Source organism: Thamnophis sirtalis, unplaced genomic scaffold, assembly GCF_051295495.1.
Source record: "Thamnophis sirtalis isolate CommonGarterSnake01/CBP01778 unplaced genomic scaffold, rThaSir2_p1.2 scaffold_6, whole genome shotgun sequence".
NCBI lineage: Eukaryota > Metazoa > Chordata > Lepidosauria > Squamata > Natricidae > Thamnophis > Thamnophis sirtalis.
In genome coordinates, this window is record NW_028261386.1 from 69,801,080 (window position 1) to 69,825,513 (window position 24,434).

Below are 24,434 nucleotides of genomic sequence, written 5' to 3' on the forward strand. Positions count from 1 at the left end.
ATTTGGGGCATTAGGTGCTCATCAGTCCTATTATTGAAGAGTTCTGATACCTTTTATTCCTTCCAACCCAACTGAATGTTGGAGATAAATTATATGAAGGTACTCAGAATTCTGCTTGTCTGCAGAATCACTCTCTCAAAAAGGAACAAAACAGGATCAAATCTGGTAAAATGGGAAAAGATGTCAAACAAAATAGCACTAGCAATAGCACTTAGACTTACATACTGCTTCACAGTGCTTTATATCCAGGGGTGGGCTTAAAATTTTTTAGCAAGGGGTTCTCTGCCTGGTTGCTCGATGGGTGTGGCCTTGGTGGGTATGGCCTAGTTGACCTCCTGCACAATGGTGGGGGGGATTTTTGCCCTCCCTGCTCTCCAGAGTCTTTTTTCGACCCTCCGGGAGGGCGAAAATGATCTCCCCAGGCTCCGAGGCCCTCTGGAAGCTGGAAATGGGCCTGTTTCTGGCCTTCCTGAATTTCCAGTAGGCCCGTTTTTTGCCCTCCTTGAGCCTCCACACGGGCCTTCCCCTTACTTGCATCCAGAATGAGCCACGGGGAACTCCTGGGTGGGGCCAGCCAGGAGTGGGATTTGGGGGTTCTCTGAACTGCATAGAATCTTAGCTAGAGGTTCTCCTGAACTCCTATAAACTCCCCAGCAACCCACCCCTATTTATAGCCCTTTCTGAATGGTTTACGGAGTCAGCATATTGCCCCCAACAATCTGGGTCCTCATTTTACCAACCTAGGAAGGATGAAAAGTTGAATCAACTTTTATCCAGTTAGGAAATATTGAATTTGAAATGGGCTGGATCTAAATTGGATCAGAAAAGCATTCCATTAAAAAAAAAACAATCCAGAAAATAAACATCTCTCTATAAGAGACACAAGGACAGCCATTCTTAAATTCTTCCTTCCTTATCCCAGTCACCTGAACCATAGATCACTCTTTGCTCCCCAGTACGCACATAGACAGAAACATACAACACAATCAGAAAGAAGAAAATATAGACAGCTACAACATTGTTACTTTGTTGCAAAGAACAAAACACAGAGACTTCCTGTGTTCATTGCTGGTATGAATTTCAAAAACACTTGGGGTGTTTTTATTCCAAAAGACATCAAATAAAGTGCATATAAATAAAATACAGTTGGATAGCTGTGGTTAAAAACTCTGAAAGTGTAACATATAATAAGCTATATATGATCAGCTTTTAAAAATTATTTGTACACATCCTGAATAAAGTATCACTAATGAATGTGCTTATATATAAAATGTACATTTAAAAAGCGTCGAAACATTTGTATCTATTTTAATCAGATTAATCATCGTTGAGAATTTCAAGTTTTTTCAATCATCAGTTAATTCTTTAAATAATTTTGCCTCTAGAATTAACAAGCATTTGCTCTCAATTTTTAAGACTAAATGAAAATAATTGAAAAGCAATTATGTGATCCTTTGATATTAATTATCACTGCTATACAGAGTGCCAATTGCTATGTACAATCCTCATTTCATTAAGCAAAATTTGTTTCGTAGTTTCAGCTTCAAGTTAGTGGAGTTTCTTCTTTGCTTTCTTTGTCTCTTTTTCTTTTAAATATATTTTGGAGGATAAGATGCAACAAAATGCATTTTACCCCAATCAGGTGTTTTTTAACCATGCTGCTTATTTGTGGGGGAAACATTGATGTTCTGATATCCTGTTCCCCTGTTGTCCTAGAAAGTCGTGTTTTCTTTGAATTTAAAAAAAAAATGTGATTGTGTTCTGGAAAGACTAGTATTACAATCCTCCCTTTCAAACTACAATGGTCTTGAGTGGCATCTCAATCAATAACTATGCAGTTGTCACCAACACTTTAAGCTAACAGAGTTTCTCATGGATGCTTTTTTGTGGGCTGTAAACTACCTGGACTTTTATCTGATTTCATGCATTCATTGTCACTGTCCCTCTTGGTAGCTTGTCTTGCTTTCTAATTCTGAAATACCCATCACTTTGAAACGCATTAATGTCCATAAAAATGTTACTCTCCCGGCAATTTTATCCAGATGTCAATGTCTGATAAAATTATACCAGTGCTTGTAACATCCTTGGGTTTTTGTTCTTGCTCCTGTGACTTCTGAATGTAAGGGTTTTCTGATTGCATTTCATGTACAGGAAAAACTAAGCCAAGGGGCTTGTAAACACGTCGTCATTACTCAAATGTCTCTGTAAGGCATCATTAAAATTTACCACTTTTAGGAATGGATGGGTGACTGCTGTTGAAAACTGTTTCTAGAACCTGGCAGCTGAATTGTGCAAGCACCACTATTTCTCTCGGAAGACCTCCAGTTTCTATTCACCATCTCCTCGGCTCCATAATAATGGCTGTCATTAATTTTGCAGAGATAGTGAAAATCCTCGAAGTCTGATAAGATGGCATTCCATTCTTGCAAGGAAGCCTCGTGAATTAAAGATCTTCCTTCTGTCTTCCTGTGTGATACTCCTTTAAGCTTTCCTTTCCCAGACGCCAGCTGTCACCAAGGAAATTTGCTGCATCTTCTTCTGCCTCCTTAGTTGACTGAAGCTGCACCAGCATGGCCTGGAGAGTTTCCTTCACCATCTGGATCTCTCTTTGCAGAGACTGTATATGCTTTATTAAGGAATAAATTGAACGGTAATTGGCAGCTCCTTTCCCCTCTCCCACTTATTTAATAAGTTGTTGTTGTACTCTGCACAACAGATGGGCACTGCTAGCTAATTGCAGCATCAAGTTCATCTAAACTGATTGGATTAAATATTAATACATATTTCACACTAGCTCCCCACCCCACCCCACCCCCGCACAGAAACACACCTGTCTTTGTGAGCCTGTAGGCAACCAACAGCCTTATGCAGTACTTTTGCTTAAGGGGTGTAAAATGAACAGCATTCTAGGGGCATGTATGTGCATATGTAAATGTGAATGGCTGTTGTAACTCCCAAAGTGGTGCGCAGAGAGAGAATTGCAGCCACTATTCAGAGAGAATGATCTGAATCTTCATTTCCCAGTTATATAAATGAATATAAATAACCTGTTTGTCACTGTGCCAGAACTTCAGTTTATAGATGTTAATTTTAACTAACACAAGATTTGGTCTCTGAGTTCACGTTTATTGAATTCTCTCTTTCTTTCATCCATGAATACACTCATATGCAAGTAACATATACTTCTTCCCCTAAGGTTAAATGCAACCCCATATTTTTTATGTAGAGTCAGCAATAAAAACATTCTAAACATGAGGTTCCATTCCATTTGTGAACACATGTGCTTTCACATAAAATTTGTAACATGTAACTTGGCACATTAGCATGTATCTCCAGTTAGGGGTGCTGACTACAGCTTGCAGACTTGGAAATGAGAATCTATTTCCTCTGCAGCCTTATTTCTGCAATTGGATCAATATGTAGGGAATGACTCTCCATAATACTAACCAATTTCCTATGGAACCTAGCAAAAAAAGAGATTAATTAGAACAGATGCAATGAGAGTATGACTAATTTCTATGTACAGCGAGAAAAATGATACTTTAAAAAAAGTTATATGCTTTGGTTGAGAACTAAATGTTGAAAATTATTTTAACTTGAAGATAGTTAACATCTTAACATGCAAATAGTTCCTGATGGGCCCCTCTACCTTTTATTTTGCTTCAGATATCTGCTCCATTAGACAAATCTTGCTGATTTTCATCCCCATTCAGCAAATTGCTTCTTTCATGGTGCAAAATAAAGGGATCACCTGGTGTCCCCTCTTCCATCTCTACTCTGGTGTGACTATGTGCATCAAAGGGTTAAAGCTGGAATAACCATAGGCCATTCCTTTAGGGGCCGGCCATGCTCTTTATCTATAGCACTGTCTCCAGTAGCTCTGGAAAGTTCTGTGCCCTTTGATACTGTGGAAATATATTCTATTTTATACCATCTCCATCTTCCCTTAAACATTAACAAAATTGACAATGAACGGAGAATTGTGTCTCCGCTAGATAATTGACAGTCAATCTGAAACTAGGTTAATCTAGGTAATAAAAATAGCAACGGGGGGAAATCCTTTATTCAAACTTCATTGAGCCCCCAAATAAGTCACCCAGACTTAATCCACACATCAAAGAAGAAGGTCTGTAAACTCAAATAGAGTTAATTAAAATCTTCTCCCAGCAGAATTGCACATTCACCAAAATATGCATCACAGATTACACGTACCTACTCAAACTCCATGGCCCACAAAGGACCACCTTTCTATAAAAATGTCTGATTTCTGTAACCCTTTTGTAGCTTCCTTTCAGGACTGAATTCTGTGCTCTTTAAATAAACCAACTCCTTTCCATGGAGCATGTTTGGTGTCCTTGAAACACCAGAGCTCAGATCGGGACCCTGAAATGCCTTGTACAATACAGATAAATAGATACATGGATAATGTAAATTCTTTCCTGTTATTCATGTCTCTCTCCTTGAGGGGTCCGGGGGGGGGGGTTAGCCTGTCTTATCCTATTTGCCAGTTAAATGTTTTGATGTTTGCTGATGTTTAGCATATAAACATCAAACTATATTTTTGCGAGTTGATCTGAGTGGCGTATGTGCTTTTTCTGATCTGGATATATGGGTTGACTGGAAATGTGCTGGGTACAAAGTACTCTGGAGATTACCCACAATATTTTCCAACTACCTTAACTAAAAAAAAAAAGATATGTGAAGACAAAAATGTGACTTTAAGAGGTGGAAGGGAAGGAAAATCCCAGGGAATCAGAAGGGAATCATGGGAAATATATGTAAATATCTTCATTCTCAGTTTCACATTCCAATTTAAAAAGCATTTTTCACCTTTTGTCTATTAAAGCTTTCTCAAGATTCCCCCCCTAATTTACATAAATTTGCTGAGTTTTGAAAAGGAATTGTACTGTTCTGTATATGCATCTGTAAAATTTCACTTTTTAATTTTAGAATTCTATGTTATTGTACAAATGAAATTGCAGACAAAACACAAAAATAATAAAACAACAATAAACTCAAAATAATAATAAATTGGAAAACGGAAATAAAAATGAAGATCCATAAAACATATAGCAAGTTTCAGTGAGAATATGAATATACGTATAGAAAGGTCAGAATGGTTTTTAAAATGTCATTAAATTTAGACCACCAGAAATATAGAGCTCTATCTTTTCATTTTCCCCACTATTTGGGATACTGTAAATATAACTCACCTTTTGAATCCACACACTGTAAAGTCTTATTTTTTTCTCACCTATGTAAGACTTGGCTGGGTTACATAGAACCATTTTATTTCATAAAAACTCAACATCCACATTTTTTAAAATTTAGTTCAACCTTGTACAAAATTTCATCCAGTGTTTAGAGATTTTCATTTTTCATTGCTGAAGAAATATTGCTCAGATCTTTAAAATGAAAATAAACTGACCCTCAATGAAACCTTCATAATTCTACAGGGGCAGTGAAATCGGTACTGAAGTTCTACAAGGCATTGTCACACATACTACACACTCTTCAGAATAATGCTGTTTCATCTATGTCAGAGATCCATCCTCACCCTGCATTTACACAAGGTCCAAACTATCTGGAGATAGTTACAGGTTCTGACTTCCTCCTGCTTCAGTTGTCTGCTTTCAAGGAAACAAAGAGTAATAAGTAATAAGCTCCACTGTTTGGTTTTGTGGACCACTAAGCAAAGTCACTTCAATGAACTTCCATCCTCCCAATATGACCTTGGTAATTTTCCTCTGATCTAAAGTGACCTTAACTGATCTCCAGAGAAGCAACAAAGGTTGTATCTGGTTATTTCTTAGAAGCGAATACACCAGGAAATCTCAAGTTTATAGGCAAAATTAGGAAGCCAGAAAGCATCCAGGAAGAAGGCAATCCAAAGTAATCAAATAGCTACATGCTATGACTGCTCACCAGGCATCAACAAGAGTTGAATTTGATCTGAGAACTCTTTCATTTTTACTTCTGGACCAATTGGAAAAGCAAATAAATGCTTCTGCTCCTTTTCTTTGCTCGCTAAGAGAAAGCAAATAAACAAGGAAGCAATTTACTAAGTGATTACTAACAAAGATTCAGGGAATAGCTGTAGATTGAAAACAGATTCTTTGCAACACAGATTTGTAACTCAGATATTCAAACACAGCAATTTCTCTGGTGAAAAAGGTTTAAGTTGATAGTAAATGCACAATTTCAGTATGTAGCACTGAGACTATGCATATGATATTTTTTAGCAGTTTTAGTTAAACAAATATCATATTGTACCAGACAAAAGGACAGGGATAGACATTCTGATTTCCAAAAGCACCTCCCTCCAAATATGTATATTTTGTAGTCTGTTTTAAAAAACAAAATAATAATTCTCTCGAAAAAAAAGAAAAAAGGAATCGGTTAGTAATTCTGAACCACTACAGAAAATTACTGGAAGCTTTTTTTTAAGCATAGTGAAAAAGGAATCCTTTGTACATGCAGGATTAAACGAGTCAACCCATATTTTAGTGAAACTATTACAAGCACTCAGATTGTCTGGCAAAATCATAACTGCTAATTAAGACCCCAAATAACTGTGAAATTGCAATATAAAATCCATTTAATTTTATTGGGAATGTTAGGACCCTCCCTATCAGGGAAATAACACCTCTCATCAGCTCCTTAGACACCAGAAGTGCATTACCTCAGCTTTTGACTCTTCCAATTAACAATTCAGATTATTTTCATATGCTTTTCAACTGATTAAGAGCCATTGGCTCTTTTGCAGACTTGCTGAACTCTGGTACTTTTATCTAAATATATTGATCAGGCAAAAGGATACATACAAGCTTGCCCTTATACAATCCAACACCAGCTTACTCGGAAGTAAGTCCCATGAAATTCAAGGGATTTATACCAAGTGAGGAAGTCTAAGAGTGCAGTTTAATTTGGTTATTTGCTTTCCCCCTCCCCGTCTGCCAAATGTGAAACCTACTGCTTAATATTTACTTTGAGAAGCTACAATATTAAATAAAAATCCCTAGTGGGCCTGAGTAAATATTCAGTGTTAAGCATTAGTGCTGGCTTCTGGCTTCATCTATGTTGCGTTAGTCAGCTCCTGCTAGCAAGCTGGCTGATTCCAGTATTCAGTGCCATTAAAATGTAGATTGAAAAAACAATGACATCTGGCATTTATTCCTTCTAATAGAAATTTAATTATTAATCAAATCCACAGTGTGTTTAAATATTGGCAGAACCGCTTGCTTGACAGCACCAGGAAGTTGGATCACTCAGAAGGAATCTTTTAATCTCTCTTTTAAGAGATGCAGTTCTACTTCTATCCATTAAACCAATTTTTTCTTAATCAGACTCAGAACTGAGGGCCTATTTTGCCATCTGCAAGAACTGATGCGTCTTAATGTACCCCTTAGGCATGAAAATATATAGGGTTTGTGTATGTTTTGCCACCAGAAATACTGTGTGCATCTTTTGAACTGCCATTGCTAAGAGCTACTTCCAACATGATGTTTGCCAGCTCCTCTGCCCATTTAACTTTCCATGCCAATGAACACTTAATGTGAACATTAGAAGCTGTGGGAGGTGGCACCTTCAAATCAGCTTCCAAGGCCAGACTGCACTTTAAGATACAAACGCCTGCTCATGGAAGTTGATCTTGCTGAATTCAGAATCCTATAACGAGGGGGCACGGTTATTAAGTCAAACAAAACTGAAGTACTTTTCAAACTTAACAGCACAAATACACACAGCTGCTGTGCCATGCCTCCCTCCCCCCCCCAAAAAAAAATTGGAGCCAGCAAGAAATGATGCCATCTTAAATCTTTCTGTCTCTACAGTGCCCCCTCATCTTACATTCAGAATGGGGTCATCCTGTCTTGCATTGATGTTTATACAACTTTAGTGCACCATGTTCTAATAGCTGCAAATTATTATGGTTGAATGTAGATTTTTAGAATGGATATGGCATTTTTTTTATCCAGCTATTGAGTCTTTTCCAAGGGCCTGAGATAGATAGATATATTTAATAATATTCATCACAGAATATAAACTGTTCCAAGTAAAGCTACTTTTTTGAAATTGATTGATTGTAATTTTGCCAATCCTGATAGAGTTCAAGTGGTAATCCAGATGTTTTGGGATTGCACCCACATATCACTGTTGCTTTCTCTTGCAGTAGTGATTCTACTTCTGTTTGCAGGTCTTTGTATATTGTGATTTTCTCCAGTTCTTTCTCTTCTCTTCTGCTGTATCCAGGTACTACCCTATTCACTATCCAGACTTTTTTTTTGTCTTTATTATTAACAAATGCTTTTTTATCAACAACTGCTACCTCTGGAAAGGCAGGTGCTTGTCTGTTTATCTATTCACAACAATGTGAAATCACATTGCCAGTTTTTTAACTGGTGTTGGATTTCATATGCATCAAGCTCTTCCCAAGAACCTAAGATGGCATATTGCATTGGTGTAGTATATGTAGATATAGTATAAGCAGTCTGGGCTTTGGACATATAGAAATGTGGTCAATGTGCATATTTTGAAAGTGCCATCCAATATTTTTTGGTATGCCACCCAGTGTGCTGGGACTACCATAACTGATTTATGTCAAAACCTTTCTACAGTATTTTGATTTTTGGATCTGGATATTATGTGATCCTCTTTACTTTTTGTCTTCTATTTCTATCCCCTGGTATTTCCACAACAATTATCAACACTTTCTTCTTTTCAACCATGCATGGTTTGTTTTCTTGAAAATTACTGAAAGTGGGCTCATAGCAATGATAAATACTAAGGATGATGAGTCACCTTGAAAGATGCCTCTCCTAATGTTGACAAATGGCACTTTAAAATAATTCTCAATGTCCATTGCTATTTTCATTCCTTACATTACATCTTGATTCAGCAAGTTTTATCCAGGGTGGTTTTCAGAAATTCAGGTTCCCCATTCATGGGATTTTATCTGAATGGCATCTAAATGGCCACTGTGTTACAGTTTTTTGCAAAGCAGTGTTCACAGTACATTAAAAAAGTGCCACAAGGGTGTCAGTTCTGTATACAGATTCCACTGAATAAGATGATAGTCGCCATCAGGAACAATACACAATTAGATTGAGTCCTATCCATCTTTCCTCAAATTCAGCTAAGTGCATTTTCTTTCTTAAGAGGTCATTAATATTAGAAATATAAACTGCATAAAGTAAGCTGGATAATATAATTTGAGCTATTTTTATATGTTCTGATTACTGTAAATCTAATATCAAAATTACTAATTTCCTTACTAGCAATTTATAGCTTTTTCAATAATAATACAACTATCTTTGTGCTCGATATTTGTAATCCATACAACTTTATAACAGTTGATAGATATTTTCTGTTAGCAATACTCTACTGTAACATTTAACATAATGTATTATAAAACTGTAGTTTGGAAATAACAAAACTTTAGAATTTATATTAACAAGAATTTATCTATTCTTCATTTTTCATATTTAGCATTGCATACAACTAGCATGAAAATGATTCAAATGAACCTTTATGGGCTCTGTGAAAACCAGCATATTTTAAACTGACCTAATTTAGATCAAGCCGGTGAAAAGATTTCACTCAGTTTCAAGAGCACTAGATAAATGATTTTCTGACAGACTCTGAGGAATTGACTGCTCAAGAATACATCTGATCCATCTGGTAATTTAGAATTATATTAGATGGCTGATAGAAAAAAATTGAAAACTATTATATGAGTGCAAAGCAATAAGTGCAAAAATTTCAGTGTAGTGCAAGTGAAGACAATCTTTGGAAAGCCTCTTGCTACTACAACCAACCTCAAACAAGCCTTTTGCTTGTTCCTGTGAAAAATTCTGATTCACCCCATTCCTTAACAGATAAAATGGAGAAGCTAGTCACTGAGGTACGTGGGCCCAGTTAAAAATGGCAGTATAGTGGCTCAGATTAAGACTGGGAATACTCTGGTTAAAGTCTATAGCCGAACCGATGGCACATGTGCCAGAGGTGGCATGCAGAGCCTTCTCTGCTGGCATGCACGCCATTGCCCCATGTCAGATCTCCATGGTGTTTCTTTTGTGAGCTTCCATTTCCCTGCAAATGATGAAACAGGAGCTCATGAAAGAAAAACATCTTACCTCTTGCCACACTGCTGGTGTTGGGATGCCTTGCCTCCTGCCGGCCAGTGGGTCTTCAGGTCTCTGCTATGCATGCATGCATGTCCATGCATGTGCATGTTCGTGCATGCACATGTTCAGTATGTCTGTGCCTGCACACATCTGCACAATTGCACATTCGCATGCACAAACCTTTCACATTGTGCATGCAAGTGCACAGTTTGGGCACCCGGTGTCTAAAAGGTTCGCCACCACTGGTCTATAGTCATAGAAGTTCACCGAGGGACTTTGCTTGTACTTTGCTCAATCTTCCTCAATGGATTATTTTTGTGGAGCTAAACATGAAAGGAGACCCTTACGTAACTCTTGGAGGAAAGGTGGGAGCTAAATGTAATTACTAATAATTGTTTGTGATGATGCAGATAAAGGAAAGGAGGAGGGAATTAAAGGGCCTGAAGCCAGAGGCAGTGAGCGTAGTGAATATAGAGGCTGAAGCAGAGGGAAAGTTAGATGTCTAAGTACAGAAGGTTTGCTGAGAGAAGTGGAAATGTTACTGGATGAAGCGAGCAAGGCAACAACCAAATTCCAAGGTGCAGTCAATGGTGGGATTTATCCAGTTTGCATGACTTTAGGAGAACCGGTTGTTAACTTTCTGAACCCTTTGGTGAACTGGTTGTTGGAAGAAATCATTAGGGCAGAGAACCGGTTGTTAAATAGTTAACAACACTGGGGCAGCCCTAAGATATTTTTAAAATGGATGGAATTAAAAAATATTTTTGAAGGAAGTTGATGAAAGGCATCCAGCACTTACTAACACAGCTTAAGAAAATTCAAAACCATTATCCTTATGTGGATTATAATACCTGATCATACACAGAAGTAGGAAGTACAAGTGCCTCACTCTACATAGTACATTGTGCTATATAGCATCCTGCCATTTATTTCCTGATGACAATTTATGTAATATTTAGGCTCCAAGGTTGCATTTTCGATACATTTATTAGTTGATTGAAATGTCATCAAGATAGGATTGACTCCTGGTGAATGCATGGACAAATATTCACCACTTCAAGTTGTCCCTAGTTAGTAGTCTCTGGTTATTCCAATGAAAGTCTTACAACCTGTGGAAAAAGTTAGAATTGGCTGTCTGCCTGTTCCTAGCATAAAACCCTGGTGGGGTAGCATATTAAAGGGGGAGTGGACTGATTAGTATAAATAAATATATAAATATTAAATGGATTTTTTTTTGCCGTTGCCTAAAATATATTTTTAAATAGATTTTTTTGTCTTTGAAAAAAATATAAGTAGTATGAAAATTAGGGTAGCAGAGGAAAATGATGACATGACTGATGAGAATCTTTCAGTAAAACTAAACAAAAGGCTTTTTCCCCTCGAATGGCCAATACTTCAAATAAAGAGCCTTTATGAGATGAGCACAGATAATTATGTGATTTACTGGAACTCTGTGCTCAGCATGAGCTAATCTACTTCCCTTTAAAAATATTTTTTTAGATGCATTCTCATGAAACAAGGTTTTATTTTCCAGTTTCCAAGTCAATGCTGTACCTAGGAATTAGTTACTTTTACTTTGTAGCACTCAAAAGCATATGAATAGATCTGTCTTTAAAAAGTTATTTCTCATCAATCAGATTCAGTAGTTTTTAAACTGTCATTATTTGGCTAGTTTACATTTTCAGGAAACAATACTACAATAGTTACCTTAAGAAAGGTTTACACAAGGCACAGGGTTGACCTTCAAAAATTTTAGCAACAGGTTCTCTGCCCGGTTGCTGGTTGGACATGGCCATGGTGGGCGTGGCCTAGACAGTCTCCTTCACCACTGGGGGGGGGCATTTTTGCCACTCCAGGCTCTGGAGGCTTTCCCTGAGCCTCTGGGAGAGTGAAAATGACCTCCCCTGGGCTCTAGAGGCCCTCTAGAGGCCGGCCTTCCGGAACTTCCAGGATGAGCATTTTTCACCCTCCCCAAGCCTCTGTGCAGGCCCTGTACTTACCTGGCATTCCAAATGGGCCGCGTGGAGACTCCTGGGAGGGGAGGGGCAGGGCAGGGTGGGTGGGGCCAGTCAGGGGTGGGATTTGTGGGCTCTCCGAATTGGGCAGATTCTTAGCTAGAGGTTCTCACAAACCTATGAGAACCTGCAGCAGCCCACCTCTGACAAGGCAAGTTTCAACACAGGAGTTGAATGCAACCCTTTCTGCTGGAGGACATCAAAAAAAGGATATGAACAAGGTTTTCATCATAGCTACGGGCTGCTAGCTGAAGTTGCTCTTCCAAGAATACCAGCTTCTTGCTTATTCTTTCACATTTCTCTCTGAATTCTGTAGAAAGCATATCGAATTCCTGCAAGTACATGAAAATGTGCAAAATAAATGGTTGTCATACACTCGATTGTTATTACCATAATTGGTGTTTGATAATATTTCGCTGCTCAGAAACAAATGAAATACTATAGCAACAGATATACCCTCAAATAAATATCAGAAGTGAGATGGCTGGGAACCTTATGTTAAGGACTATTTCAAGAAGATAATCCCTCTCTCTCTCTCTCTCTCTCTCTCTCTTCTCTCTCTCTCTCTCTCATACTTTCAGCTGATTGTGCACGTCTCTTTGTTGTGCACTGGTTTAATATATAATTGGACCAATGGATTTGTTCCACACTTATCAAGCTGAAATTTATGCAATAGAAGATTAAGCCTTAGTTCTTATTAAGGTGGCAAAGTTCTTTCTAGACTATATGGTTTGGTAATTTAGAAAGTGGTGCTTGATACCCAACTAATGCTGCAAGAAGTGTTACTGCAAATTCAATTCCATGGTTGCCACACTAAATTATTATGATAGCTTTGCTCATTGGAACTGTTGAGAGTTAAAGCAATTCCTCCATATGCCTATGGAAACATAATGTAATTTGTGATTTTGGGAACTATGACAAAGTATCAATTTTACAGCAAACAGTGAGATCTTCTTTGTTTTTTCACATTTAATCATTCTCTGCATTATTAACACAAAACAAGTAGGATGTATATAATAGTCCTACAATCTAATTGTTATGGTTTGTTGAATAGTTATTCAAATGTTCAAACTAGATTTGGCATGTGCCCTATCAAGTATTATCACTGACCCCACTTTCTTCCTGATGGTTTTATATTGCTCCTCAAAATAATATGACTGTTTTTCACTCTTCTTTTAGTTAGTCTTCCATTTTAAACATAATAGGAAGGAAGGAAGGAAGGAAGGAAGGAAGGAAGGAAGGAAGGAAGGAAGGAAGGAAGGAAGGAAAGAAATAATCTGATTTTGCAGAAGGCACCAATGTTTAGAAAGAAAGCTTTTGACATTTAGAATCCCTAAAATGGTCCCTATAGAATTTTATTATAATTGTATTTGATTTAATGCTGCCCCATAGAATTCTTTTAGAAGATAGGTTTATATCAGTCGTGTATACTTCATGTGTCTGTGTAGCACAAGCTTTTGAAAACATGGACAATCACACTAAAGAAGAGAAAGAGGTTCTTCATATATTGGTTGTAAATGTTTTAGGAAACTTCTGAATGAAAGACAACAATGAACAACTCATGCCTCAAGCTGTTAAATTATTTCTTCAATATTATAAGGATTCTGCATATTTTGGGGAGTTTAGACAATTTTCAAAATTGGGAAACGTTAATAAAATACCTTTACAACTAGCAAGTTCTATCAACACAGTAAGTGTTGCTCATTTACAAATTTATAAGACAACTATCCATGTTTTTTTTTAAAATACACATTGCCAAATGGATTACTGATTATCAAAAACCATGAACATCTCAGAATCAGTGCTGAAGAAAGCTTGTATATGTTTAGGAATATGATCTATTCACGACTATTACTTGAACTAAATACTGGATGTTGGTAGGAAAAGCTTTCAGCTGAAGCTTATAAATGCACATTTATTCAGTGAAAGTAGTGAAAATAAGAAACTCCCATCTAATTTCCTCTCTGAGGACTTCACCCGAGTAGAACCATCATAATTCAAACCAGGCAATGTTTTATTTCTTTTAAGTGTAGAAATTAAGCTGCAATTCCAGTGTTGATTTATGGAGTGCTTCAGCTGAATCTAACCAAACAACACCACTATATATGGCTATAGATCAGTCTCCCACTTCAATCACAGTAGAGACAGCCAACACTGATTTAAAAATGTTACTTGCTATAAACAAAATTAGACATTGTGAAAGTTGTGACCTTTTGAATGTTTGCTATCTACATATCTTCTCTCCCCCAGCTGAATCACAATACTTGAGCATACTGTTTAAATCTCAGATTATACAAGAGTATATAACCTGTATTCAAATTTCTGCTATCTATGCACTTTTTTGGATGATTTGAGCAACTGGGTGTGTCTTTACTATGAATATATCTACTTTGATCTTTCTTGCTTGCATATTTGCTAAACCAGGTAGAGTTTCTCTCACATGTCATCCAAACCAAAGATCATGACTTGTTGCTCATTTACAATGAGCATTTACAATTTTATAATTTTAAATCAGGGCTTTTTCTCACTCATGAACGCTGGCTTCTTTTGAAGTTGCTAATCAGGTCCTCTGAATAAAACTGCGTCCCATTCATGTTATTTTATTTATTTTAAAAATGGTGCTAGCAACAAGGAACAAAGTGGGTACAAAGAAGCTACATGTATAAATGCATAATTTATATAATCATCTTCTATTCTTGATCAAGCATTTTGTGCAAATTCAGCCATTACAGCTCCAATAAGAACTGACAGGAATATAAAATATGGTTCATCTACATTCCTTGGAAGAAAAATATGACATATAAGCAACTAAAAATAAAATAAAAATAAAAATGTGTATACTGAAACTGTTATTTTAAATGTAATTAGAAACAAAAAGTAGGCATATTAGGAAGAATAATATAAAGATAGATACACACATACAAACCTGTTTTTTTTTAAGAAATGCAATTCAAAATATAATGTATAATTAACTATGGCCCTTGTCCAGAATGTGGGACTTGGGGGATTATCCCACATTCCTCCTGAATATCACTTTTTCTCATCTGCACCCTCTCTTTCTCTCTTTCCCTTATAATAGTCATTTTGTCTATAAATAGAAGTTAGATGGGTCGGAGGGAAAAGTCACAAGTCCAGATTAACAGTAGGAATCCTACTCTTGGTACAACCCACCCCACCCCATGCAAATTAAAATTTAAACTTTTTCTGCCCGGATTTCATTTTTTTAAAATAACTGAAGATAATCTCATTTTTAATAAGAATCATTATTTTATTTATATAAAATTTTTGACAGATTTAACCAAAGAAATTAATATTCCAAGGTGGCTACAAAATAGAGAAGAGCTCAAATGAAAAGGTAATCATTTGTCTTTATGTCATCCCCATCAGTCATTCTCTTTAAAAACAACATAAAACCTTTTCACTTTAATTTCAAAAATAGATAACTAAAGTGCCTCTCAGTGAGTCCTATGCTTATTAATGTCACTGCTAAAAATTTTATCTGCCTGATCTACTAATTATATATAAAAGCTAGTGACACTGAAACTATTTTAAATATTTCCCAGGTGGAATTCTGCTACCCAGTCAGTGTGTGTACAAAAAATTTCCTTGTTGGCATATTAGCCAAATGGCACTCTAAAATTGGCAAGTATCTCTACTGTTACAAGCAAATAGCTTTCATTCTGGAAGCTCCTTTAGTCTCTTCTGTTAATTAAAAATAATATTTTTAAACTGAACATTCTGAGGAAGTAAAACTCTGCTTCCATGAAGGAGGCCAATATACTATAATAATGCTGCTTTTATGAGAATGATAGGTTTTCAGGCCTTCAAGATCTTACAATAGTTGGTTGGTTGGTTGGTTGGTTGAATGCCCATCTCACTGCGAGATGGCAGGAAAACTTTGTTAATAGCAAAAGTAAGTTGCTAAGTGCTTTTCACAAGATAGTGGACTTTTTATTCCAGACCAGCTGGCTCCAGGTTACAGTTTAACTAGTCCTAATCCTGAAGGTCATTTAATGGTAGAGTAGGTAGAATGGGAGAAAATGACACTAGTTTAGGATGGATGCCGAGTTCAGAAACATATACCGGTACGTATAAGAATCTGGGGGAAGGGAGGGAGGGAGGGAGGGAGGGAGGGAGAACAGAGGGATGAAAGAAAGAAAGAGAGCGAGAGAGAGAGAAAGAAGGAAAAAAAGAAAGAAAGAAAGAAAGAAAGAAAGAAAGGAGAGAGGGGAGAGGGAGGGAAGGAAGGATGGATGGACAGACGGACATTTGAAGTAGCAAACCAAGAAGATCCTCTTCATCCCCCATCTGACAGACACTTGTGAGCAAGAGGTAAAGGGGCAAGAGACTTTGGGCAAAAGAGGATGCCAGCAAAATATGGAGACCATACAATCAGGAAGGAAAAGATGTCTAGGAAAGATAAGAATGCTGAAGTGAAATGTTCCAAATGGAATCAAATGAGGTTAAATGAAGATAGAAATAATGTTTTGAAACTGCCTAGAAACAATATTCTAGAATGAGAGAAACATTTTTAGAGAGAGAATGACAAAGAAGAACACAGCCGTATACTGACAGAGAAATGTGAAATGAGATCAAGCAGATTTGAGAAACGGTCAAGTATTACAAGATCAGATAATTGAGAGAGTAAGAGAAATCCAAGAAGTTGTTTCACAGACTAAAAGAAGGTCTGTCTATTAAAGGCTAATAAGTGTGCCAGAGCACAATTCTTCAGAAGTATCTTTACAATGAGCAAGAAACTACTGTACCAAAGGAACTGATATTTCTAATGGTGATACTAGTTGTGAAAGCTGAGCACAGATAGCAAAGGAAAGATTTCTTCAAATTATGCATCTGAAAAAAGGTTTCTATGAGTACAAGTGAATATAATAAAAACCAATGAATCTGATCTGGAGCAGATAAAAGCTAACTGCTCCTTTGATCAGCAAGAAATTCAAATTTGGGGGAAAACTGATACAAGCAGATAATGAACTAGGAAAAATCATTGTGTTTGACAATGTTAAAAAATAGGAAAGGGGGAAGACAACAAATAATGTTGATACATAGTTTTTATGGCTCCTCTCCTAACTTGAGAAAGTAAAGACTCTTGAAACTGATTATTTCAAAAGGAACCTTTAATCAAGCAGGATGGAAACCATTAGAAGCAAAGCAGCATCTGAAAACCTTTAGGCCATTCAAATGGGATTAAGCTGATAATGACCCCTCCCCTTTGTCCGAATGCAGATTCTGACCAATACATAAGTGTGGAGATGCTTCCTTAACTCTTCTGCCCTGGGAGTCAATAAAGCACCGTTCCCATGGCTATCTCTAGTTAGACATCAAAGTTATATATCCCACATGGCTACCATAAGCATCCCTCCACAGATGTTGGGACCTTCAGTCTCCCGGTGACAGGAAAGCAGTTGAAAAGTTGTAAAACTCAGTTGTTTCAGGTGTAGCTAATGATTTAACTCCGAGGGTCCCCTCCTCCCAATTGAATGGTAGTATCAATTTTAGGGATCTGACACAAAGCTTCAAATAAATTATTGGTCATATTGCTTAAGATAGGTCAAGATACTAAGCATTCATCCGGTCCTTACAATGTATGTTTTAGATGCAATGTCTAGACTCTAGAACTTTACAAATACAACTGAAAATATGGATCAGATATGTAGACGATACTTTCACCATTAATAAAAAAGGACCAATTAGAGAACACCCATAGAACCACCAATAACATTTTTAAAGGAATCCAGTTTAATAGATAAGAAAAAAAACCTCACTAAATCAGCCATCAATAGACACACAGACATTAACAACATCTATAGATTATACCAACTATCACCCAGCCCAAAAAGGAAAGAAAAAAAACCCAAGTACCACTCCACCACCAATCAGCACCCAGTTCAGCATAGATAAATTCCAAGCTTCACATCCGATCAACAGTCAAGTAAACAATACCCCCATCAAGAAACTATCAAAGAAGCCAACAGCAAACAGCCCAAACAAAGAATCTCTAAGATCACTCCCACTATTACTGACAGGCAAAGCACTAGAATATAAACTGACAGCAAACTGCAGTCCTTACCAGCACTGATGTTGTTACCTAGTTTAGGTAATGAAATATTGGCAAGAAAACAAACAAGCTCCGAAAGTACCAACGACCCGTCATGACAATTCTGAGCTACAAATATTCTGCTTTATGGAATTTTCTACTTATAAGATACAGGCTTATTTGTCTTGTCTAATTGCTGATATCATGTTGAATTCCTCAAGTGGGGAGTAGGGATTTTCTTATATGATTAAAACAGAGAACCTCTAAGTCAGTGATGGCGAACCTTTTTTGGCTCGCGTGCCACAAGCAGTGGGAGCGCAGGGGGGTCTTGCATGGGCATGCCACATCCATAATGCTATGTGCATGATCCCAGCATGTATGCACACACAATCAGTGCTCTCCCCCCCCCCCATTTTTGGCGTGTTTTTTTTCACCCTCCCTAGGCTCCAGAGGCTTTATAGAAGCCTGGGGAAAGTGAAAATAGCCTCCCCTGCCCCAACTCCAGAGGCCCTCTGGAGGCTTCAGGAGCTTCCCTTAAGCCTCTGGAGTGCGAAAAACCGGCCCTAAGGACAAACCAGAAGTTCAGGAACATGGGGCTGTTTTTAGTCCTATGGACCCTTCAGGGGCCTTCAGGAGGCTTCCCTAAAGGCTCTGGAGGACAAAAAATGACCCTACAAGCAAACTTCCGATTTGTCTGTAGGGCCGTTTTTCATCCTCCGGAGCCTTTAGGGAAGCCTCCTGAAGGCCCCTGAAGGCTGAAGAGGACGAAAAACGGCCCCATGGACAAACCAGAAGTTTGTTCCTGAATTTCTGATTTGCCCGTAGGAAGCTTCCAGAGGGAAAAAATGGCCACAAAAGAAGGCCGAAGTCAGCTGGCCAGTGCATGCATGTGCTCTGGCCAGCTGACAGGGCAAGCCTCGCATGCCCTGACAAATGGCTTGGCGTGCCACTTGTGGCACGTTTGCCATAGGTTCACCATCATGGCTGTAAGCTAACCAAACTACTGAAAAAATACTAACTAGACTTCAAACCTATTGGGTTTAAAATTTTCTAGGGGGAAGCAGCTTTTTCATAGCTCATTCAAGAAATTATTCATAAATATATGGCATTGTATACCAAGAAAAGGGGACACGGTGACTCAGTGGCTAAATTGTTTAAATCCTTAGTGCTGCGTAATGGAGTGAGCTCCCGTTACTTGTCCCAGCTTCTGCCAACCTAGCAGTTCGAAAGTAAAAATGCAAGTAAAAAAATAGAGATCACCTTTGCTGGGAAGGTAACAGTGTTCCGTGCGCCTTCGGCATTTAGTCATGTCGGCCACATGACCACAGAGTCATCTTCAGGCAGTGCTGGCTCTTCAGCTTTGAAACTGAGATGAGCACCACCCACTAGAGTCGGGAACAACTAGCACATACGGTATGTGTGAGGGGAACTTTTACCTTTTTATGCCAAGAAAAATCTTATAACTCTTCATATCTATATAAATCCTTTATTTACTGAACAAGGATTGAAGTGCTCTAGCACTTTAACAAACAATAAACATTGTTTGTTCATGTTGTGGTTTATAAATTTTATGTTAAGAAAAACATTTTTAATGTAAGAAGCCTCTGCAAGAAAAGTTAAGCGGATTTCCTATTTATGATGAAATTTATTTGTGTCTGTTCAATGTCACACATATTCCAGTATGACAGTCCAGTTTGTTTTCTGATGGCACTTCACAGGTTCCTTTAGGATTTTGAGCACCCCTACTGCTTTTGATAAGCAACACAAGTGGGCTGCAAGTTTACTTCCTGGAGACCATATGCTATATCTCCTGGTGTCTAAGACAGCCCCTGTTCTCTTGGCAACTGATACTGCTAATGGCTGGACATTATCTATGAATAATAATTATTTTTCTAGAGACAGTGTTTCCATTAAGCGGAGAAGAGATTCTATGCTTCTCTTATAATTCAACAAATTCAGACATATTGATCCTCGCATGCCTTGGTCCTCTTACTTTAATTTGTCTAGTATAATTTAATTACTTTTACCCTGGATATTTTACTCCTTATATTACACCTTTTCACAATGAGAACACATGAGCTTATTTCAGTATGAGTAGACTATCAAGAATAAAAACAAAAGTGCTCTCATCCTATCACTGAACAAACATTTTATTGATTCTAAGAAAATGTCATTTCATGCTGACCTTCCTGTGTATACATGCCCATGGACTCAGTGAAGAAAATATTTTTTTCTAGTTGAGAAATTACTAAGTATAGAGAGTCTTAGTATTTATGAATGTAGGTAACAAGCATTTATTTACACTGAAGTTAGGGAATTTAAGCTGTATGAGAGTATTTATGAATGTAACAGGGGAGGGAAATGTCCAAATATGCCCCTTGTAGCTTAATATGGCTTTCTGGGCCATTAAAATTATTTAACAAAGTCATTGAAGAATAAAACTATTTAACAAAATAGTAATTAGCAATAAAATCATTTTATCACAGCTATTAACATCAGCAGCAACCGTACCATCCTACTTTAGCAAGAAAAATACATGATACTCTACTAGAGATGTAAAATATTACACTTTTTAACAACCACCAAAAAAACATTTCTCACAATCGAGGAAAATGTTCCTGGTTGATCTTTATATACAACTAGGATCATAGGTGCAAAGAGTACCAAAAAAGCTGAATACCAAATGATTTTTTCCCCATAAGGAATAATGCAGTGAGCCATAAGACAACTGACACCAATAAGTTCTAGCTTGTGCGCTGAGTACCAAACAAATGATAAGTACCAGGACAAATTTTTTGCAGTCAAAATGCATTGAGTACTAAATTCAATGAGTTTCAAACAGTTGAATACCAAGGCACCACTGCGTAGGATTTTTTCTCTCTTCCTCTCAGTAAAGAAGGCAAAACATAGCCTCTCAATACAATTCTTTTTACTGTAAATAAAGAACTTAATTAATTTAAACATAGAAGTACAAGCTTTCTTAGACTTTGCCCTTCATATACCGTATATCAAATCCCAGATCTAGAGGCTGTATTAATCTATAGAAATCTTCTATAGTCTGGTGACAACAGCACAACAGTTAGTTAAAAGTAGTTAACTATTGCAATACACAATGCAGCATTTTCTACAGAGCGGAATCAAAGCCACAAAAATCCTTTAGAGATTCTAGGCCTATTTAAGGACATCGCTTTTATCATCTTTTTTTAATATAAATTTTATTAAAAGTTTTAAAGTGAACATAAAACTAACACAAACTAATACAGACTAAAAACAACAAAGAGAAAGAAAAAAGTGCAAAGAAAAAGGATAAAAGAAAAAGAAGCTAATTTTTCTGGATGCAAACACATGCTTTAATGCAGAAGATTTTAAAAACTAAAGCACAGTTGAAACCAGAAGTTCATCTTTGGGGACTAATGGATTAGCAGCAAGAAAAAAAGATGTGGAACTTTGTTTCATGACAACTGCAACAAGATTATTACACGCTCAAAAGCTTTGACACTGCCCACAATGAAGGAATGATTGGTGAAGATGATGGAACTTGCAGAGCTGGTTAAATTAACTTCTTTGATTAGAAAAAAGACATCTACATTTAGGGCTGATTGGAAACACTTTATAGACTTTTTGCATGAAATGGCAAAAAAAATGCACTTAGGACTTGTGGTTTTGATGGTGGGATAATAGAAATGGCGAGCTTCTTTTTCTATGATTTTTTTTGTAATCACAGAATGAGAAATAGCTTTCTAATCATACTTGTATTTGCTGCAAAGGAAATTGGAAGCTATCTCTTTCTTCTCAGGGATGAAAACTGAATATTCACCCAGAAACATACTATACAGCACAGTAATTCAGTTATTACCCCTTTTGCCCGTCTCCTCCTGCCCCCTGCATAGCTTTTGGCTTTACTTGCTGCCTCAAATTACCAGAAAACATTTTCCTAAAATGTGCTTTATATTAACAATGAAGAGGGCAGGCAAATCAATGATCATAATATTAATATTTGTACATATTTGTAAAAAAGGTCAATTCTCTTTATGTGCCCTCAAATTCAGTAAAAGGTTAAAGTAAAATAGCCTGAAGTTACAAATCCCATCACAGATGCAACAGCATTGATAATACTGGTGTCAGGATAACGTTCTGTTTTGTGGTCACTCAAATATTGTATAAATTTCCTACATTATAAAGAGTAGACTATTTCTTGCTTTTCCTGCTTTTTTTGTAGCATAAGATTGAAGGAAACTGTGTAACATAGGTTTTACAGCCTAAAGGAACTTCTTTTCACTTAGTGAAGTGGGAATTGTTAAATAATCATTATATTTTTCATTAAAGTAATATCAACAAAGTGGACTTTTGGAGTATATCTTAATGTGAAAAGAAATTTGGTTATAAAATGTTTTATTTACTTAAAAAAATAGTTACCAGTATTTTTTTAAAAAAAATAATAAAATGGTAACAGTAGCTTCCATTTTGGTTCTCTCCTCTATTTTTATTCTGTATTGCAAAATGCCAAAAATGATTGCCAATGGGTCACATTAATGCTGCATAATGTGGGAGGGACATTTTCTCATTTCCACAGAAATCCTGTGGAGGATTCGTTTTAGTAAGTCTTCCCATTTTCTGATTTTAAAGTTCTTGGAGAAGCACTATTCCCAGTACAGTATGTCCTTCCTTTCCTTGGGCAAATATTTCTTTTCATTTTTTTCAGCTTCTCAGTTTTGCAAATCTGCAAAGCATAAATAGAATGAGAGAGACGGAAACTGGCTCACCTTAGGGGAAAAAAATCAAATTCCCCAGCATCAATTCTCCAACCTTCATAATTAGCAGTTGCTAGCGATCAAAACAGAATAAAAATATGCTGCTAGATTCTAATTATAATTCCAAATTAGTTGGAGATTCCTTTTGGTAAAGTTTTCATTTCACATATCTATAAATTTCCATGTATCTTTTTGGCACAAATGCACATATTTGTAATTTTACCTAATATACAGTTTTTGCCAGCAATTTCCCTTAATGCAAAAACTTTGGTGCACTATTTACATGTGACCCGTCAAAACCGCGGAGGACAAAATCGCGCTCGACGAAAGCGCGCATGTGACATCATCACAGCGTGATGAAAAAAATTAAAAATTGAAATAAAATTAAAATTAAAACAAGCCGATTCACATAAAGGTAAGGGTTAGGGTTAGGGTTAGGGTTAGGTTAAGGGTTAGGGTTAGGTTTAGAGCATTAGGGTTACATTTAGCGTTAGGTTAAGGGTTAGCGTTAGGTTTAGCGTTACGTTAATGGTTAGGTTTAGGGTTAGATTTAGGCTTAGGTTAAGGGTTAGGTTTAGGGTTAGGTTTAGGGTTAGGTTTGGGGGGGTTAGGGTAAGGTTTTCGCTTTATTTTTACATTTTTCGATCACAGCACGATGTTTTCGTCGCGCTGTGATGACGTCAAATGCGCGCTTTCATCGAGCGCGATTTTGTCCTCCGCGATTTTGTGGTGGAACCCTATTTACATGCATTATTTGTAGGTATATATGCGTGTAAGATTTTTCTAATATTTATTTTTATTTTATTTTTAATTGACAAATGGTATTGCAGTTTGACTACCTATAAAGTCGCAATTAAGTATGATTTATTTTTTCATTATTTCAAAAATGTAAAATTGTCTAAGTTTCTGTACAAACACAAACTAAACAATTTGGCTCCTAATCCTTCTCTAACACTGTATATCTGCAAAAGCAGTGACTACAACATTTAAAACATTCTTAAAGGTGCTCTACAGTTTTCTACAGGTATTTTCAGAAAGTACTTTTATGTAAAATCACAAGAATATAGTCAAGTTTGTATCACCTTCTCGCATTATTACATGGACATTTACATGGCATTTATTCTCATGGACATGCTCCATTAGATTCCTTGGGGATTTCTTGGACAACATTGTTAAGGATAGGCAATAATAGTGAAAAAGAGTCAAAACATTTCTCATTAGACAGTAAAATATTTAGACAAAAATGAATATTTAATGGGCATGGAATCATGTTCATTTGCAAATTCCTGGAATCATCCTCTTAATGAGAAAGTCAAACAGAATATCAAGGACTTTCGCAAGGGGAATAGTTAATTATCTAATCATAAAGCGCCTGATTTTAGGGTATCAGTTCAAGGAGGCGGGGAAATCTTACAATATTCTCAACATGTAAGATGAATTCCCAAAACAAAATAAACTGATGCATCCACTTTGGACAGCTCCCGTCATGTAT

General features: G+C 36.9%; 1 protein-coding gene across 1 annotated transcript in view; it reads right to left on the reverse strand.

The window, feature by feature from the left end:
• Window positions 1-1,074: 1,074 nt before the first annotated feature.
• Window positions 1,075-24,434, reverse strand: part of DISC1 (DISC1 scaffold protein) — a 166,173-nt gene continuing 142,813 nt past the window's right edge. Inside the window, exons 12-13 of the mRNA XM_087718096.1 lie at window positions 12,358-12,471; window positions 1,075-2,626 (exon numbers count right to left, since the gene is read on the reverse strand). Coding sequence (XP_087574222.1) covers window positions 2,444-2,626; window positions 12,358-12,471 — 297 coding nt within the window. The 3' untranslated portion in view covers window positions 1,075-2,443. The remainder of the gene's footprint in view (window positions 2,627-12,357; window positions 12,472-24,434) is intronic.